Source organism: Dendrobates tinctorius, unplaced genomic scaffold (genome assembly GCF_039654945.1).
Source record: "Dendrobates tinctorius isolate UK_male_01 unplaced genomic scaffold, ASM3965494v1 ptg000396l, whole genome shotgun sequence".
In the NCBI taxonomy this organism is placed as follows: Eukaryota; Metazoa; Chordata; class Amphibia; order Anura; family Dendrobatidae; genus Dendrobates; species Dendrobates tinctorius.
The window spans coordinates 2,531,088-2,550,754 of record NW_027362062.1 but is presented as its reverse complement, the minus strand read 5'-3'; the positions used below and the strand labels follow the sequence as shown (position 1 = coordinate 2,550,754).

Sequence of the window (19,667 nt, the reverse complement as noted above, 5' to 3'; positions counted from 1 at the left end):
AGGTCTGGGGACACGAGATGAAAACAGAATTCTCCCTCTGTACAAATCACTCGTCAGACCACACTTGGAGTATTGTGTGCAATTGTGGACGCCGGTGCTCAAGAAAGACATTACTGAACTTGAAAGGGTTCAAAGGCGGGCTACTAAAATGATAAATGGAGTTGGTTCACTACAATACCCAGAAAGGTTATCAAAATTAGGTCTATTTTCTCTAGAAAAGAGAAGACTTAGGGGAGACTTAATATAAACGTACAAGTATATCAGAGGGCAATATAGAGATCTCTCCAATGAACTGTTTGTACCAAGGACTGTGACAAGAACAAGGGGGCATGCTCTTCATTTGGAGGAAAGACAATTTCTACACCAGCATAGAAGAGGGTTCTTCACGGTAAGAGCAGTGAGGCTCTGGAATTCTCTTCCTGAGGAAGTGGTGATGGCCAACTCACTGAATGAATTTAAGAAAGGAATGGATGCTTTCCTTGTGAGTAACAGTATAGAAGGTTACGAATAACAGAATATTATAGGTAGATGGTTGACCCAGCTTAGGGGAAGGAATTTTTTTTCCCTATGGAGAAAATTGGCTTCTACTCTGTGGGTTTTTTGCCTTCCCCAGGATCAACAATGCAGAACAGCTGCACTAAAAATAGGCTGAACTAGATGGACATAAGGTCTTCCTTCAGCTTTCAAAACTATGTTACTACAAATCTGGTGTCCTTTTTATTGTTGCTCTTGGACCTCTCCAGCTTTATCACCGGCAAAATCGGCCTGACAGTTTCTTGTAATCTTTCGTTTCAGGGTATGTTTTTTTTTTTGTTGTTTTTAGGTGTTCTTGGAGCAGAAACTCTCCAAATCCCCCTACATAAAAACCTCAGAACTACTCAAAACTCAGTTTCTGTTCCAAGTAAGACAAGATGCCGCTGTTTGCAAATTAATTGCTTCCTTATTATGGGGTTTCATTCACACTTTTTTTTTCCCCCTCAATGTTTTTGCTGCAATTTGGAAAAAGTGCTGTAAAATGCTGCGGGGATGAACGCAATGTGAATGTAGCGTCTCAATGCCCAAGAATAAACCGTTAATTAAGAGTTTATTAAAAATAGTCTGCGTCTCGTATCCGCCCAGAGAATTACTATTCTTGATGGGACGTAATAATCCAGACCACTCTGCATCCTTTATGCATTTCCACATAGATCACAATTCTTACCTCTGTGGCCAATTCAACTACATAGTACAATCTCAGCTGCGCATACAGAAGTAAGAAAATTAAACAAAAGGCAATTAAATCATTCATTCTCCAGCCGTCGGGGCTTCATGATTTATTCACACGTTTGTCTTCCAGCACTTTGAAAATGTCCTCCAAGGATTGGTGCACACACTGCACGAACTGCTTCACGTCACGCGTTGGATAGGAAGATATGTTGCAACCAATCCAGTCATCATGGACGCCGTAGCCCACACCAAATCCATCAGGGACCACAGGGGCAAAGCCTCCGACCTGCACGGCAGGACTGGTCAGGGTGCTGGTAGATAGGACGTTGTGATTAATCCGTGCATAGGCCGGATCCTGGAAGAGGTCTGGAACAGTCATGCCCTTGCCAGCTGCCATGTATCTTAAGGCAAAGAGATGTCTGTCAAAACCCTGACCTGCAGAAAGGGGAACGAAAAAAAAAAGTCAGTCTTATGTGCACGTACGAAAAAATAAGTGCTGCAACAACAAGCACCGACGTCTCACCAAAACTTTAGATTGATCACAGTGTTATTCACTCCTTCATGAAAAGGCGATTTTCCATTTGTCGTGCTTTTATTTTTTCCTTCCCTTCTTCCAAGAGTCATAACCTTATTTTTTCTATCAACTTAGCCGTATGAGGACTCGTTTTTTTTGTTGTAGCTTTGAATGACACCATTCATTTTACCATATAATTAACTGGGAGAAAAAAAAATCCAAGTGCAGTAAAAATTGCGAAAAAAGTTAATTCCGCCTTTGTGCGTAAAAAAAAAAAAAAAATTACCTGACAATACGATTCTCGATTCTGCGATCTGAAACATGTTTCATTTTACTTTAGGTGTTACATATATTTCAGAATTATTCTTAATAAAAAGGCACTTGTCACCAACTTTGCAGACCCATAATATTTTCATTTTTACGTGGAGCTGTGTGAGGGCTGGGTTTTTTTTTTGTTTTAGTGTGGCGAGCTGATGTTCATATTGATACCATTTTGGAGTAGATCAGACCTTTTGATCAGGTATTGTACTTGTTTGCATTGTTGCGTCAACCGAACAGTTGTAACTCTGGCGTTTAGATTTTTTTTATTCTTTGCAGTTTTTACCGTACGGGAGGGTTTAGATTTTGATAGAACGGACATTTATGAACACAGCAATATCAAATGTGTTTATTTTTTAAACATATTTAAAAGGGGCCCAGTACTGTGCACTATGTTCTCGGCTGGTCTCCTGGCTTCTTCTGTCTGGAGGCATTCCGGGACTGCTGTAGCCAATCAGCAGCCTCTGATCGTCTGCAGCCTTCACATTCAGTTGGAGCAGTTTTCGGACTCGAAGGTAAGAGGAGCGAATATGCTCGGATAAAGTCTCGTCACACCATGCTCGGATGCTAATCGAGTGTCTTTGGCGTGCTCGAAAAATGTTCGGCTGCATGTCTAGCGGCTGTTCGACAGCTGCAACACAATGCAGAGATTGTCAAACAAACAAGCAATCCATACATGTGTTGCAGCTGTCGAATAGCCGCGAGACATGCAGCCGCAGGGACTCGAGCATATTATTCGAGCACGCCGAAGACACTCGGTTAGCACCCAAGCATGCTCAGATAACACCTTATCCGAGCATGTTCACTTATCACTAGTAGGCAAGTACTGATTTGTTTTTAGTTTTCCACCCACCTTCGATCCATCTACAATATTATAAACTAGCGGATGACCCTATAAAAGGACTTATTGTCAGAATATTACTTACCCATCGCTGCCTCTTTTGTGAGCTGTCCGTGATATTTGGAGCAACTGTGCAGCATTTCCTTCAGCTCTGCTGGGGAATATTTAGAAGGACTCTTCACAAAAGCTTCAGAAGCCTTTTTGGTATAAATAGAAGCAGGGCGGATGGTCTCTGTTCGGCCATGTTTGAAGGCTGCCGTACTGCACGACTCGTAGGTTGCAGTTGTCTGCCCGTACTGCCTGAAGAAGCCCATTTGAAAGGAAAGCTGAGATATGGCATCAGGACTGAGCTTCTGAGTCTTCAGGAACTCCTTCCCTCCTCTCTTAAACTCCATGGCTTCAATACTCAGTGAACCCACTAATGCATTAAACTTCCTCTTGGCATCAGATACCACCGCTTTGAGCGAGTCGTCTAGGTTGAAGATAAGCTTTTGGACGGCTTTACTGGAGTCTACAGCCGCGGGGGTGCTCTGCGGGGATACACTGGGCCTCTCTGTGCTGTCCTTGAAAATCTCATTTTGGAATCTTAGAACAGCGACCCCATCTCCCCACGAGTGCTCAAAGTTAATGCCGGCCGTGCCGTCCTCCGTCATGATGATGCTGAATGATTTATCGAACCAGCGATTCATACCGGATCCATGGAGCAAATTGTGCGACAAGTGAATGTGATCTCTGGTTGGAAAATCATCTAAACACAGACAAAACACGGCAGAATCTACTTTCCTGAGAGCTTCTTGGTTTCCATTATCATGGAGCTTCTGCCTGACAAGTGCCCATGTGTTTCTATCATCACTAGTCAGATACCCCAGGGGGAATTCGGGTGCAGGGCTTGAGTCAGATAGGATGTGCTTCAGATGGGCATGGATTTCTGACGCTTTCACTATGTTTCCATCTTTATCTAATACATCAAATACGTACAAGTTCCCTCTCCTGAGGACCAAGAGATGTCTTCCCTTCTCGTCCGTCACCAGTTCATCCTTGTTTAGCTTTGGTATACGGGTGGAGTTAAAGAGACGGAAGTATTGAGACATATCTAATGGGTACGCATTTACCATGTACGCCCCATACCAAGAAAAGGAGGAAGGCACAAGACGGATAAGCTTCCTGAATTTCTGAGTGTCACTTTTTTCAGGATTCAAGTGGAAAATTTCCGGCTCTAAATAACCGGCTCGTATTGTTTTTAGGAAACGCATAGCAGAGACGGTCATGTTTGTGGCCCTCAGGAGCTGGTTATTATACTCTGGTCTTGGATCTGGAGTGAAGGACATGAATGGGTTGGAATTAAGAACAATGGTCTCACGTGCACAGAGATACATGTCAAACCATGGACCTGAAAGAGAGGAAGAAAATCAGTACGATGATAAATCTTGAAAAGGATTTTCCACTTGCAATTGGAAACACTTACAGAAATGGAAAATATCAAAACCGGACAGTACTCACCCTCCCTGGTTCAGTGCTCGCTCTCCGCCACTGCTGCAGTCACTGTGTTTAGGATGAAGTGGTAAAATCACATCTGTGTAAGCCAATATCTGAAATCAGCGACTCCTGCCTTCTACATCAGCAAAGCTGCCGAGCTCAGTGACTGGCTAAAATGACGATATGCACTGTTGATATAACATCACCACTGCAGCCAAAAGGCAGAGACAGAAGCAATGGCATACGTAGAGCCGTGCTGGACCTAGAGAGAATGAGGCCTACCTGATTTTGTTATTTTACAGGAGCGCTACTGTTCGGGGACCACTTTTTTTTAGAAAGTTGAAAACCTCTTTAAAATGAGTCTCCACATTTAGTCACAACGTCAATTAAAGATCTAAATGGCTGTACCGATTAATGTGTTAATGAGAGAGGACAGGATCAAGTGTCCATGTCGGTCCTCTCTGGTCATAGACAGGAGCAGCGTAAATTTCCTGACCTTCCGGGTTCCTCGGTGCAGCGTTCGATTTGCCGACCTGGTGTGACGTGATCTTTGATGACACGGCGCCACAGCAAATCTTAAAACGATCCGGAAGGTCAGGTATTTTGCGCAGCTCTAATTCACGGTCAGCACTGACCTGGACCGCAGTTGTCCAAAGCGATCTGCTCGTCTCTAGTGTTAATAGTTCTTTTATGGTGGTCAAAGTTCAATTTTTCTGATTACCTCAATATGGTTGCAGGGGATTTGGTTAAGGGTAAAATTTATGCTGTCACCAGCAACCACTAAATGGTGCTGACTACATGCTGGATATACAAGTTGTCCAGCCAGGAAAAAAAAGTGTGTAAAGTAGGAAAAAAATTAAGCTTTCTAACATGATTAAAAAAGGAGCCGCAATCACAAGATTTCGATGCGAAAGTACATCTTGTGTTTAAGGAGGCCAAGTATTCATTTCAATATCTGCCCTGACCCTCTTCATCCAGACTGATGCATAGATGGAGAAGCAGTTAGCTATTGAAATAAGCCGGTCAGCTGTCCCCCTCCATATACGACGAAGGTCAGGGGCTAACATGGGAAGCCCCATATAAAGCCGGAAGTGGAGGTCGGTACCTCCGATCTTAACGTTGGGGCACTTTTCTCAAATCAAGTATATTAGAAACTTTTATTCTAATTGGAGATGCCCTTTAATATGGGAGTGTGCAGAATTCTTGCTCATGTGGTGGCTTTCCACTCTATGTTTATTTAAGATAGAGTTACGGAACAAGGAACAAAAAAAAACAAAAAACACAACTACTGTCACTGTTCAGATACAGCAGATGAGAAACCCGTTCATATTCAGCCTCCAGTTATAAAAGAAAAACTAGAATGAGGCAAAACTTAGTCATGTAATCATTACTCTAAGTCACTGTTTTAGGGGACTTGTTTTTTAGCCCTTTAAAGGGAATCTGTCACCCCATTTTTCGAGTATCAGCTGCCGATACCGCCATCAGGGGCTTATCTACAGTATTCTGTAATGCTGTAGATAAGCCCCCAATGTAACCTGAAAGATGAGAAAAATGAGTTAGATTATACTCACCCAGGGGCGGTCCGGTCTTGGTCCGATGGGTGTTGCGGTCTGACACCTCCCATTTTCCAATGGTGACGTCCTCTTCTTTGCTGCCTGTTGTGGCTCCTGCGCAGGCACACTTCTCTGCCCTGTTGAGGCAGAGCAGAAAACTGCAGTGCGCAGGCGCCGGACCTCTCCCAGCGCCTGTGCACTACAGGACTCTACTCTGCCCTCAACAGGGCAGAGAAGTGCGCCTGCGCAGGAGCCACAACAGGCAGCAAAGAAGAGGACGTCACCGTTAGAAGATTGGAGGCGCTGGACCGGACCGCGACACCCATCGGACCAAAACCGGACCCGGACAGCCCATGGGTGAGTATAATCTAACTCATTTTTCTCATCTTTCAGGTTACATCGGGGGCTTATCTTTTTTTTTTTTTTTTTTTAATTCGTTTATTAAACAAGAAAAAAAGAAAAAGTAATGTACAACATACAGATTTGCTTGTGGCTATAAACATTGTACAGAGCATACACACACATTACCATCTGTCTGTTAAATACTAAACAAAAAAAAAAAGGAGAGAATTGAATACTCTTATTGATATACTGATAAGGTGTGCATAATATCACAAGCATATACAGAGAGCAACAGGCTATACATTATAAGCATGTACATCAGTCCTATCTTACCAGCCTTTACCTTATCACTCAAATAATATAGATTGATTATAGATTCCTAAACTAACCTACGACTACATCAACTATTTACAAATTCGCAGCCTACTATCTTGCACTATTTTATCTCATATGCAGTGTCTTCATTCTACAGAGTGAGATGAGAAGAATTCCACCTCCCCCAGATCTTTTCAAATTTGCCCAGGCATCCAATGTTTTGATATAGTGTGCGCTCGTATGGAACAATCGTATTTACCAAGTCAATCCAGGTTTTAAGAGTAGGACATGAATTGCCCATCCACCGTAATGCCAATACTTTCCGTGCCATAAACAGCGTCTCACGTAGAAAAATCCCAGCATGGTGATCCCAAACCTCCTCCCATACCCCAAACAAGCAGACCAGTGGCTCAAGAGGGACAGGAGTTTGCACTAGTGATGACAAGAATAGCGTCACCTCTTTCCAGTACTGTAGGGTAAAGGGACATTGCCATGTCATGTGGATAAAGTCTGCATATGGGGTATGACAACGCAAGCATTCCGACAACTGGAATCGACCCATCCTAAAAACTCGTATCGGTGTTAAATATGATTGGTTTATTATAAACAACTGTATCATTCTATTATTAATAGATGGTGAGACTCCAATCGGAGATTCCAGGATCTCTTCCCACTCCTCTCTCTGCGTATTAGGGATGAGTCTTTCCCACTTCCCTTTAACAGAGCTTAATGCAGACTCTGCTCCCACTGACAGCATGTACGTATATAAAGAGGAGATAAGGCCCTGGGGACCCTGTGAGTTAAGAATTCCTATCAAAGGTAGGGACGAAATGGCACGACCCACACCCACACACCTTATGTGCGACTGGAGAGCTGATCTTAGCTGTAAATAGCGGAAAAAATTGAGATCTCGGAACATCATATTTAGCCTGTATTTGTTCAAAAGACATTAAGGCCCCATGATCATACAAGTCTCCTATCAGGGAGACAGTATGTTGGATCCAAAAATCAACGGATGGGTGACTTAGTAATACCGGGAAATAGACATTCTCCCTTAGGGGCATTTCAGCTATGATATCTTGGAATCCAATCACTTTCTTAATTTGCCTCCATACTAATCTTGCCAGACGGAGCATGGGCAGTAAACGAGGGACACCAGGCCTCTCCAACTCCAGGAAACCCAATGGGCAGTCCGTTCCCGCAGAGTGAAGCAAGTTACTTTCAGAATTAGGGAGATAGTTACCCGGCATCCATTTACCTAGGGCTCCAGCCTGTCCAGCCAAATAATATAGGAAGAAATCTGGTAGCGCCGCCCACCCCTCCCTTTTTAGGCCTCTGCAGAGTGGACAATTTAAGTTTGGGTCTGGTTTTCCCCCATATAAAAGATGTAACCTGAGAATTAAGATTCACAAAAAAGGACTTGGGTACCGTTACAGCACTATGCTGAAGGGAATAGCTAAGTTTGGGAAGTAATATCATTTTAATCAGGTTAATGCGTCCGGCCACAGACAGCAGTAGTTTACTCCAGGCTGCAAACCTAAAGGCCCTTTTACATTTAGCGATGCACCAGCGATCCAACCAGCGATCCGACCCGGTCAGGATCGCTGGTGCATCGCTAAATGATCGCTAGTGAGCTTTCATACAGAAAGATCTCACAGCGATGCAGCAGCGACGCAGCGCACGATACTTACCATTCACACACAGCGATCCAGACGTCCTCCCGCCCGCCTCCACGCGTCGCTGGACGTCACAGCAGGAAGTCTCAGCAGGAAGCGCCCGACGAGAAATGGAGCCGGACATTCTCGCGCGATCAGCGATGGACAGCGGGGGAGCCGGTCGCTGGTAAGTATCACACATAGCGATATCGCTAGCAATATCGCTATAACATCACAAAACCGGTGACGTTTTAGCGATATTGCTAGCGATATTGCTTAGTGTAAAACCCCCCTAACTCTAACCAGTTCCAGCAATGGGTAGATATTAAGTTGTAAGTCGAGCGTACTGTTATGGGATATATGGACACCCAGGTATTTAAAGATAGATACAATAGACAACGAGGAGAGAGCTTCAAGTCGGGGCATCGGGGCATGGGAGAGGGGTAGCAGGGCAATTTATATATATAAACCCGAATATGTACTGAATCCGTCTATGGTGGCAATCACTTGAGGCAAAGTTTCCTCCACCTCGCCCATAAATATCACCATATCATCTGCATATAGACCTATGGTATCTACCCGATCCGCTATATCTATACCCCTAATGCAAGGGGAAGACCTTATACGTATTGCCAATGCCTCAATCGCAAGGGCGAAGAGAGCCGGGGAAAGGGGGCACCCCTGACGGGTCCCCCTGTGTAATGAAAAGGGCTCAGATATGGAATTGTTCACGATAATACGGGCCTTTGGCTTCATATACAATATTTTGACCCATTTTATGAACTTATCACCAAAGCCATATCTTTGTAGACATGCGGAGAGGAAAGGCCACTCAAGGGAGTCAAAAGCTTTGGTTGCATCTAGCGATGCCAGTGCCCATCTGTTGTCTGGCACCAGGGCGCTATATTGGACTACTGACTGGACTCGTCTTATGCTAATTGAAGTACTCTTACCAGGCATAAAGCCCGTCTGGTCAGGATGTATAAGGTTCAGTATAATCGAATTTAATCTGGTGGCGAGAATCTTAGTAAAAATGTTATAGTCCACATTTACTAACGGTATGGGACAATAGGATCCACATTCTAAAGGGTCCTTCCCCTCCTTCCTAAGTACTATGATGTTAGGCTCATAAAAGGATTCAGGCATAGATTCCATCTCCCATATTCCCCGAAATACCTTTAACAGAAGTGGCGTTAATATATCTCGGTATTTCCTATACAATTCAATAGGCAACCCGTCCGGCCCAGGATCCTTCCCAGAGGCCATGTCCGCTATAGCATTCTCTATCTCCTCCACAGTGAATTCAGCGTCCATAAAGGCTCGCTGATCAGGGTCTAGGGTAGAGAATGTTACATCCGACAAGTAATCCAAACACTCCAGACTAACAGAGCCACTTTTAGATTCATAGAATGACTTATAGTAATCGTAAAAGCAGCCGAGAATCTCCTCAGTTGAAGACACCAACGAATCATCCGACCACTGGATCCGAATATGTAATCTATGCGTGACAGGGAACGCTTAGTGGATGACTGGCAGGTATACTCCCTCAACTCAGGGTGCCGCACTCTCCACAAATCCAACCACCCACTACCCTCCATAAATAGTGACAGCTGGGTTGTTGTCGGCAAAGGAACCCCTCCAAATACTCCATCATCCAATCTCAATTTATCAAAATGATTATTCATGACCATATTGAAGTCCCCCATACAGATAACATCCGCATCCGGATAATTTAGGGCAAAGCTCATCGCCTTCTGAAGAATGGACATATTAGCAGGGGGTGGATTATAAATACACATAATCACATATTCCCTGGTATTTATTGATGCATATACGAAGACAAAACGACCCTCAGGATCCCTCCGGGTCTCCCTGGCTTCCCATCTAACATCTCTATGCACCAACAGTGAGACCCCCCTCGAGTAACTAGTATGGAATGCATGAACAAACCATTGTACCCAAGGCTTCTGCACGCTACGAGCTGTATCCCTGGCCAGATGCGTCTCCACCAAGGCCACAATTTGAGGGCGGTAATGTCTAATCTACGAGAAAACTTTGATCTTTTTCCGGGGGGTTTTTATACCTCTCACATTCCATGTCATGCATATCATCTCAGACCCCATATTCATTCCACTGGATATGGCCTACATCAATACTCGAGCAAAATTTAAAGACACCACACATCGATTGAAATTGCTGTTGGCTACGAATTCTACCTAAAAAACAAATAAAACCACTATAAAGAAACATCAAAGTAGAGAAACAAACAATACGGGAGCAAAGTCCTGCTCTCCCGTCATGAAATAGACAAGGGGATACCATCACTGAGCTTAGTGTCCGGTATTGTTGGTAATCCGGACGCCTGTGGAAAAAAGAGCTCCAATCAAACCATCACTGAAAAAAAGAAAGTTCTGATTAACAGTAGAAACATTAGGATTCCTTCGCAGCAGACCCTTTGTGGGACCGCAACCACTCAGCCGCCTCCGCCGGATCTGTAAAAAATAAAGAACCCTCATGGACCACCCGGAGCTTGGCCGGATAGATCATAGAATACACAACGTTCCTCTCCCAGAGCCGCTTCTTGATGTCCATGAATTGTGCCCATTGTTTCTGGAGTTCCGATCGGGGGCTTATCGACAGCATTACAGAATGCTGTAGATAAGCCCCTGATGGCGGTGCCGGCAGCTGATACTCGAAAAATGGGGTCACAGATTCCCTTTAATGCCCGGCCAGTCGTTAATGGGTCAGACCGCTGCATGGAAAAGCCACCGTTTGCACTTAACTAACATCCTAATCTGCCTCATCTGCCATCATATAGATAATTATGTTACAGGGGCCGGCACGGCACCATTTTTATTTTATACCTGGTGGCACAAATGAAAATGAAGAGACAGGAATTGTGTTTTTGGCATGACGATTTCACTGTAGCCTTCATCTCTAAATCTCAGTGTGTTTTGTCACTCCCTATTCCGTTTGGACTTTTACCGGAGATATAGCTGGTGTGTTTGTTCTCTTTGTCTTGCAGGACGAGCTCCTCGTGCAGCTGTTTCCCCACCCCGCTCTGGAAATTACGTGCCAGCTGCTCCGTCTTGCTGAAAGATATAATGATCGATATGATAGTGGATGCGATAACTGTAATAACAGGCACCTGCGCTATTCGGATATTACACCCCCTACCTGAACTGTTCGTCATCGAGGAGAGGTCGCTGAGCGTTTAGGTATCTTTTTACTGTGTCTTCAAGTTTAGGAACTGGCAACCTACAAAACAGAGGGGAAGGGATTTGTACCTAAGCAATTATACTAACATGCATAACAATTTTTAGAAAGCCAAAGCTAATGAAATGACACAGAAATACAAGACCTGGCCCCAGTGTAGACTATGGACTCACCACCTGTTACTAGTAAACCATATTAGTGCTCTACATACAGTTATCATGCATACATGACAATAATCCCTGCGTAAGTGCAGAACCATGCTGTCTACAAGTAATACGAGATCTGATTGGCTTTGCCCATGTTACTACCACAGCAGCAAGATAGATCTAAATGTCACTCATATTTCTTACTGTAAAAACACGTCGGCACAGAATCACCGTTCAAACCAAGCACAGGCGCTCGGTGCAGGAAACAGTTCAGAGCACCTTCCACCTGCTTGTTTTCCCTCCATCTCTGCCTCTACAAAACCAGAGCTGTCAATCAAAAAGAGGAGGGGTTGAAGATAAGAGGAAAAACACGTAGGTGGGAAGGTGCACTTAAAATGTCTTGCCGCACTGAGTGACCGTGCTTGGTTTGAGCAGTCATTATGTGCTGACGATTCCGTTTAAGGAAATATCATACAATACGGGTTAAGGATAATAAAGCAAAGCTGCCATATGCAATACCAGGTACAACCCAAGGACAACAGTAGTGCGTTTGTGAACAAAAAAAAACAAAAAAAAAAAACACTCCCCCCACCTAATACTAAACAGTGCAACCCTTTACTGCAGGGATCATACAAGTGACATTAGGCATGTAGGTTATATTTTTGCTGGCGCACTGGGGTAGCATGCACGGTGGCATACCTGTAGGTGAGTATTAACAGAAGGCGGGATATCCAGCTACTCCAAAAAATATTCTATAAAAAAAACATTTTTTATTGATATGCTAATAGAACGTTAAAAAAAAATGGAAATACTTGGGCAAAAATATCGAACATGTCACAAATTTGTGTGGCCCCTGGACTAGAATGACACAAATTTATGATACTTTTACCCAAGTGTTTCCATTTGCTAACCTCGTAAAGCATATAAATAAAAGGTGTTTTATATGAGATTCTTGCAGTGTTCCCCTCCTTTTCTTCTATTAATGCGCCAGGCCATGCCCCTACATGCCTGATGTGTCTTGTGTAGCTGGATTCCCCTCCTTTTCTTCCATTATTTCTCAATCTGGGAACCGCTCCGGGATCCTTTCTATGCACCGCACCCATCGTGGAATCCTTACCTGCCCCGATGAGTTGATGTAAAGATTTATTTTCTCTAATATTTGGCAGCATTGACAATCATTTGTGTAATTTAGAAAAGAAAAAAAAAAAAAAACAAAACGTCCAGTTGACAACGTGGTCTAAACCCAGCCATGCCATGCCAATGGCCGCCTGATCTGCAGACGATGGCCATCTGCTAGATTTTGGCTACAGCAACAGGCAGACAGAGTACTAGATAGCAAAGTATATTAGTAGGTAACCACATGGGTTTAATCTGCAATATGTGAACAGCAAATAGAATTAAAGAAAAAAAAAAACAATTTTGGATTCTTTGAATGTGAAGCTGATCTCAACCCAGTTGAGCATGCATTTCACTTGTTAAAGACTAAACTTCAGACAGAAAGGCCCACAAACAAACAGCAACTGAAAACCACCGCAGTGAAGGCCTGGCGGAGCATCAAAAGGGAGGAAACACAGCGTCTGGTGATGTCCATGAGTTAAAGACTTCAGGCAGTCATTGCCAACAAAGGGTTTTCAACCAAGTACTAGAAATGAACATTTTATTTACAATTATTTAATCTGTCCAATTACTTTTGGTCCCTTTAAAAACAGGGTGGCACATGTTAAGGAGCGGAAACTCCTAATCCCTTCATCCAATTTTAATGTGGATAGCCTCAAATGAAAGTTAAAAATCTGAACTTCAACTGCATCTGAATTGTTTTGTTTACAATTCATTGTGGTAATGTCTAGAACCAAAATTAGAAAAATGTTGTCTCTGTCCAAATATATATGGACCTATCTAACTGTACGTCTGAACCTCCTGCAAAACCGGATTCAGAGATATGTGCCGATGGGGCCATAGACTAACAGTGTCGGCAGAGTAAACGTGCACTCTATCGTGCATCATTTTCACGAGTGTCTACTGAAGATGGACACTCAGGCTAAGTGCACACGTACTTTTTTGCCCTGCGGATTTTTCGGCGCAGAATTGAAGAAATCCACAGGTCAAATGACCTGCATTTTTTCCTGCGGATTTCTTCCTTTTTTCTTGCGGCTTTTGTGCGGTTTTCCCCTGCGGATTTGGAGAATGGAGCAGGTGGAAAACCGCACACAAGAAGTGACATGCTGCATATTTTGAACCACAAGAAAACCGCACGGAAAAATCCACGTCTGCACAGCTGGTTTTTTTTCCTCTATTGATTAACATGCTACTGTACATCACAATGCGGATATGCAGCGTTTCTGCGCGGTAAAATCCGCTGCGATTCCGCTGGAAATCTGCATCGTGTGCACATGGCCTCAGACTTCTGCTGGACACAACGGTCCAGCAGAAACATACAACTTTCCAGTCTATTTTCTGTAACAATTCCCTGGTTTTCAAGATCTTTTTACAGTCTTATTAGGATCCTTAGATTTTACTTCCCAGAGACAAATAATAATCTACCCTCATCAGGCGATGAGACACAAAGGTGTAAGGTTCACAGCACTACATGTCTAAGAGACGAGACTTGTGTTCCTTTATAAGAGCTGAATGACAGCAAGCCGTAGTCTTGAAAACAATCTGTAAGGTATACAGAGAGTTCTCTGGAAAATAGCATACATTTTCATTATAAAAATAGCGGCGTTAATTTGCCGACGCTCTGACAATCTTCAATCTGCATCTACTGGAGAGAACAGAAATGCAGATTCCCACCTGGGTAGACTTTTCTGGAAGTGCATGGTTGGTACAATGCTTTTGTGCAAGTATTCTGTGTCACCACTTCCAGAGCTGTATGCCCTGAGCAAAACCGAACCTGGGGCACATGATGAACCTCCTTTCAAGAGGCAGGATTTAGTCAGGAGACGAGCCATTTCGGCAAACAGAATCTGTGAAACCTGGAAAAGAACAGAAGTCCGAAGAATTAGAGATATGGGTACAAGAGGGGACATGCTGCATAATGCCATAATGTGGTATTTTTCCTGCAGCTAAATCCTTTTAAACAGTTTTTTTTTTTTATGTACAAATGCTACAATTCCTCCCTGGGTTTTTTTTTTTTTATACATCTTTTCAGGCTCATCATTGAGATCTAAGGCCTGTTCGCATGTATTGTAAAAGTTGCATTTTTTGCTGTGATTTTTTGTGTGTCCAGAAATACTTCTGCATTTAAAAATTCAAGCAAAGTCAATGTGATTTCATAAAAACTCATTCCCATCATGTGGGTTTAACCACTTAATGACAGCCAATACGTCTTTTTACTGACCTGAGAGATAAGAGAATAGCATCCCCATACAGGTGACAGTCCAGCAGCTGTCAGCTGTCAACTATAGCTGACAACTTGCTGCATCAGAAATGATCGGTGTTGGCACCATCCAGATCTGTTTAACCCCGTAGTTGCTGCTGTCAAAAGTGACTACATCTAATAAATGGTTAACAGATTGTGGGGGGCTTCTGCTTTAATCTAATTGACACACCGAGATCATGATTGTGTGGTCCTGATGTTTGCCATAGCTGTTCATGGCCAAATAGACTCCCGGCTATAGCGGTCAGTTCAGAAGCCAGCGACATTTAGGTGGCAAACAAACACTTTTTCATTCCTGCTATACCACTTTGCATTAATTCCTGAAAATAACCTGAGGGGTTAATAAACTATTTGACAGCAGTTTTCAATACGTCGAGGGGTGCTGTTTTTAAAATGGTATCATATTTGGGGTCTTCCAATATATAGGACCCCAAAGTCACTTCAAACCTGGATAGGTCCCTCAAAAAAATAAATTTTGTAAACTTCCTTGAAAAAAATGAAAAATTACTGCTACATTTTTAAACTTCCTAAAAAGCTAATAAAATAAATTAGTGTTTTAAAAATGGTGCTGATGTAAAGCAGACATGTTGTTTATTAATGTTTTTCTGTGGTATGACTATCTGGATTAAAGGGATAATCATTCAACTTTTGAAAATTGCAATTTTTTTTTACATTTTTGACAGATTTCTGAGACTTTTTATAAATAAACACAAAACTTATCGACTTAAATTTACCATTATCATAAATTATAATGTGCCACGAAAAAACAATCTCAAAATCAATGGGATTTGTTGAAGCGTTCCAGAGTTATCATCTCAAAGTGACATTGGTCAGAATTTAAAAAATTGGCTCCGTCACTAAGGGGTTAAAGACACAGTGGAACAGTAGGGTTGGTTTCTTCCTTTGAAGGGGACTGGTCATGTGAAAAAAAAAAACAAACAGTATTATGCTGCAGATATGGGGTTAATCTGCAGTTAGTAGCAGTCTGAACCTGCCCAATGACTGCACTTTGAGCCACGCTGCCGGGACGAAACTTTATTCCGCCTGGAAGCGTTCGGCGTTCAGTCAAGGGAGCCAGCGCTGATTCAATCATCACTCTGTGTGTAGAGGGTGACGACTGTAACCGCACCCCCAGCACTGACTGACAGCAGGATCAAAAACAGACCCGGCTGTCAATCAGTGCCGAGAGCTCAGTCAGAGTCGCCGCTCACTAAAGGCTTCTATGCGAAAAAAAAAATAAACACAAACATTTGTTTCTGGACTAGAGAAAAAAAAACCCTGGAAAACAATAGCTGCTTGCCATCTGCGCCAAAAAGGCATAAAAAGGGAGGGGGCAAAAAACAAAAATGCACCAATTATGCAGATCAATAAGATGAGAATGCCATTTCATATTTTGGCACAGACATCTGCAGATAAGAAAAAAACAAAAAAAAAACAAAAAAAAAAACAGACTTTTAGGGAGTGAAATATGGCCTCGAGGCTTTCTTGCTACATGGAAAACTGCTTTTATTCTGCCTTTATGTATTTTTGGTGCAGATTTGACACAGCATTTTAAAGTGTAGCAATGCCGGGGTTCTGCACTTAAAAATGCAAGTGCATTTTTTTTTCAGCCTCCCTAAAATAACCTTTAGGGCAGTGGTTCCCAAACGCCAGTCCTCCGGGACCCCAACAGGTCATGTTTTCAGGATTTCCTTAGTATTTCACAGGTGATGGAAGTGTCATCAAGGCATCAGGAATTCTCTCACATGTGTAACACTATGGAGATCCTGAAAACAAGACCTGTTGGGGTCCGCGAGGTCTGGAGTTTGGGAACCACTGCTTTAGGGGGATCAGAACACCCCAAAAAAAGAATGCACAGTTCCACAGCATCTTTAAAGGGAATCTACCAGCAAGCTTTAACCATGTAATCACATGATGTAGGCGAGAGGCCCTGATTCCAACAATGTGTCACTTACTAGGCTGCTTGCTCCAGTTTTGATAAAATCAGTTTTCTCTGCTGCAGTTCACTGATTGCTGAGCTCTGTATAATGCGCCCACACCAGGGATTGTAAGGCTGTGTGCACACGCTGCGGATTTTGCTGCGGTGTACAGTACCATTATTCCCTATGGGAATCAAAATCCGCAGTGCAGACGGTGCGGAATTTTCCACGCGGATTATCTGCGGTTTTCAATCCGCAGAAAGAATTGACATGTCAATTCTTTCTGCGGATTCTGCTGCGGTTTGCCATCTCCTCCATAGAGGAGATGAAAAACCGCAGGGCAAAACCGCAGAGCAATCCGCAGGTAAAACCGCAGGTATTTTGACCTGTGGTTTCACCTGCGGATTTTACAAAATCCGCGCGGATGAATCCGCTCCTAATCCGCAGCGTGTGCTCACAGCCTTAGCTTTCTGTGTACACTGTGAATAGGCAGGAAGCTGCCAATCAGTGGTGGGGGTGAGGGTTATACAGAGCTCATGAATATAGAGGACTATATGGAAGCAGATGTACTAGTCCTCTAGTGAATCTCCTGCTGATAAAACTATTTTTATAAAACTTTCAGCAAGCAGCCTAGTGACACATCGCTGGAATTGGGGTCTCCGTCTCTATATTATGCTGCTCTCAGATTAGGTGGCAAAACACATGGTGACAGATTCCATTTAAATGCACAATGGGCACAAGTTTTCATAAAACCACATCCACTTTGCTTAAGCTATTAAAGAGAACCTGTCACTAGATTCATGTTGCTCAAACCAAAGTATGTGTCTTCTAGTTAAATGCTGCGGTATTTCAGAGAAAACATTGTAAAAAGACAAGCAATGACTATATGGAGGGACATGGCGCATCCCCGGCCAGCTTCTCCAGCCCCCACTATAGTTGATTGACAGTTCTACACTGCATCGGACTAGTCCGGTCTCTCCCTATGGTCCTCGGGCAGTTTTTAAAATGACGCTTTCTCTGAAATGCTGCAGCATTTCAGTAAACGACAACCGCACAGCCAGGCTCAGGCAGCAAGAATCCTTTAAATACAGCAACAATAAAAAGCGCAGTGTTTACACGACATAGGAACATGTCCTCAGCGGGGCTAAGCTGCGGCACCTAGTGCAGCCGCTACCAAATGTAACCGATGAAGAGGTCGGATGAAGACACTTTGTGTCAGCCAATCAGTGCAGAGGGTGGGGGTATCCAAGAGAAAGACCCTCGAAAATCTGATCACCTAAGGTACAAAAATCCAGGATAAGAGGGAAAATAAAGGACTTTCCTTTCCCCTAAACAGCACCGCTTCCATCCATGGCTCTATATAATAGAACGGGACTGAGCTGCAAAACCAGACACGGCCTGTGGACAAAGAGGGCGCTGTTTTTGAAAAAGGCATTTTTTTTTTTTTTTAATTTGCACAACACGCCAATAGCTGTACTTGTCTTGCAGGATTGTACGGTCGCCTAGAAGATGGCCATAAACATGCATACGAGGGTCCGCCGGTCACACGATGGAGGGGCATCGGAGGCTCATGGACAGCGCTTCTCCGCAGGACGACGCTTCTACTGACTTCTATGGGAAATCATGGCTGCATTGTGTAATCAGCACGTTATCGCTGCAGCAAAGATCCAGAGTTTCTCTGCCCTAAAGTGAAATGACAGGTGTGCAACACCCTCATCCTTCCGGCAGGTGGGTTGCCCGGGCACCTTCCTCCCTCCCCTAAAGTTATGGTGTCCCGCCATACCAGAGTGTAAGTCCTCTCCCTCCGCGGACCGTCACCGTCTCCTCTCCCAACCGTCCCGTTTACCTTTCCCCCAATTCCCTCATCTCCTCCTCTCTCTCACCTCTGTCCCGCCCCTTCTGTCCTCCGGCTCCCCAGCTTCAAAAGCACGGATAGGTGTAACACGAAATTCTGTCCCCCCGGAAACACTCTGCAGACGCGAGAGTTCCGGAAATAAGTCAGCTGACCATGTAGACGGCAGATATTCATCCCTTCTCAGAAATAACGGCAAATTTTTGCAAATTATGCATTTTTTTTATTGAAGGTTTTGTGTTTCTTTTTTTTGCAACATTTTGCTCTGATAGAAATAAAAAAAATATTTCAAAATTATTTTTTTATTTTTTTTTATACATTATTCTTATTATTTATCTATATAGCGCCATTGATTCCATGGTGTTCTACATGAGAACAATATATTTTATTTGCAACCCTTACCAGTCACATTACCCGGCCTTCGTTGGCGCACTCCTGGAACTGGAGCTTTTTTTCTTTATTTTGTCATTGACATAGACGTGCGGCTTATTTCTTTTGTGGGACGAGTTGTTGTTTCATGGCGGCTCCTTCCCAGCGCGGGCTAAATCGTAAGTCGCACAGCAAAGATCGCTGTATGCCTCCGCTACATCGTAGAGTAACACGAGCCCATAATTCTGATATGAAGACATCGGCTGCTTTCATTGTAAACTGTAAAATGAGGATAATTACAGTCAGAACTATCTGTACATGTTTCTTCAGCTTCAAATCTTCACAGACCCCTTTTTAATTTGACTTATTTTTACAGACTGTCTTGGACTTTCTGGAAGGTTGACAGCCGGGACGTACAGTGATCTTTGTCTGTATGACCGGTGTGGAGGCGAAGTCGCTGTGCGGCTCCCGGTGTAGAATATTCATGCAACATTGAGTGATGAAACTTACCTGAGAGATAAAGGTGCTGTCCACTACTTTTTATTAATTTAAAAACAGGCTCATCGTGG

General features: G+C 43.4%; 1 protein-coding gene across 4 annotated transcripts; it reads right to left on the bottom strand.

Annotated features, from left to right (window-relative positions):
- Positions 1-1,067: 1,067 nt before the first annotated feature.
- CPT2 (carnitine palmitoyltransferase 2) lies at positions 1,068-18,862 on the bottom strand. 4 transcript variants are annotated; one of them, XM_073563630.1, is made up of 6 exons: positions 18,761-18,862; positions 14,373-14,554; positions 11,398-11,478; positions 11,206-11,312; positions 2,965-4,269; positions 1,068-1,641 (listed from the first exon to the last, which is right to left on the bottom strand). In XM_073563630.1, the coding sequence occupies exons 2-6, from the start codon at positions 14,528-14,530 to the stop codon at positions 1,307-1,309; spliced, it is 1,986 nt and encodes a 661-aa protein (XP_073419731.1). In that variant the 5' UTR covers positions 14,531-14,554; positions 18,761-18,862; the 3' UTR covers positions 1,068-1,306. The 4 variants fall into 4 exon arrangements, with proteins under 4 accessions (XP_073419731.1, XP_073419730.1, XP_073419728.1 ...); XM_073563629.1 differs by having other exon boundaries at positions 18,661-18,768; XM_073563627.1 differs by lacking the exon at positions 18,761-18,862 and adding an exon at positions 18,355-18,604.
- Between the last annotated feature and the right edge of the window lie 805 nt (positions 18,863-19,667).

What these genes read in the sequence shown, in the direction of transcription:
- CPT2 (XM_073563627.1), bottom strand. Translation starts at nt 18,438, where the DNA reads ATGCCCCTCCATCGTGTGACCGGCGGACCCTCGTATGCATGTTTATGG. An exon ending in TTCCAGAAAAGTCTACCCAG is followed by an intron (nt 11,479 to 14,372) that starts GTGGGAATCTGC and finishes TCTGTTTTGTAG; the next exon opens with GTTGCCAGTTCCTAAACTTG. An exon ending in CACAAAAGAGGCAGCGATGG is followed by an intron (nt 1,642 to 2,964) that starts GTAAGTAATATT and finishes CCCTTTCTGCAG; the next exon opens with GTCAGGGTTTTGACAGACAT.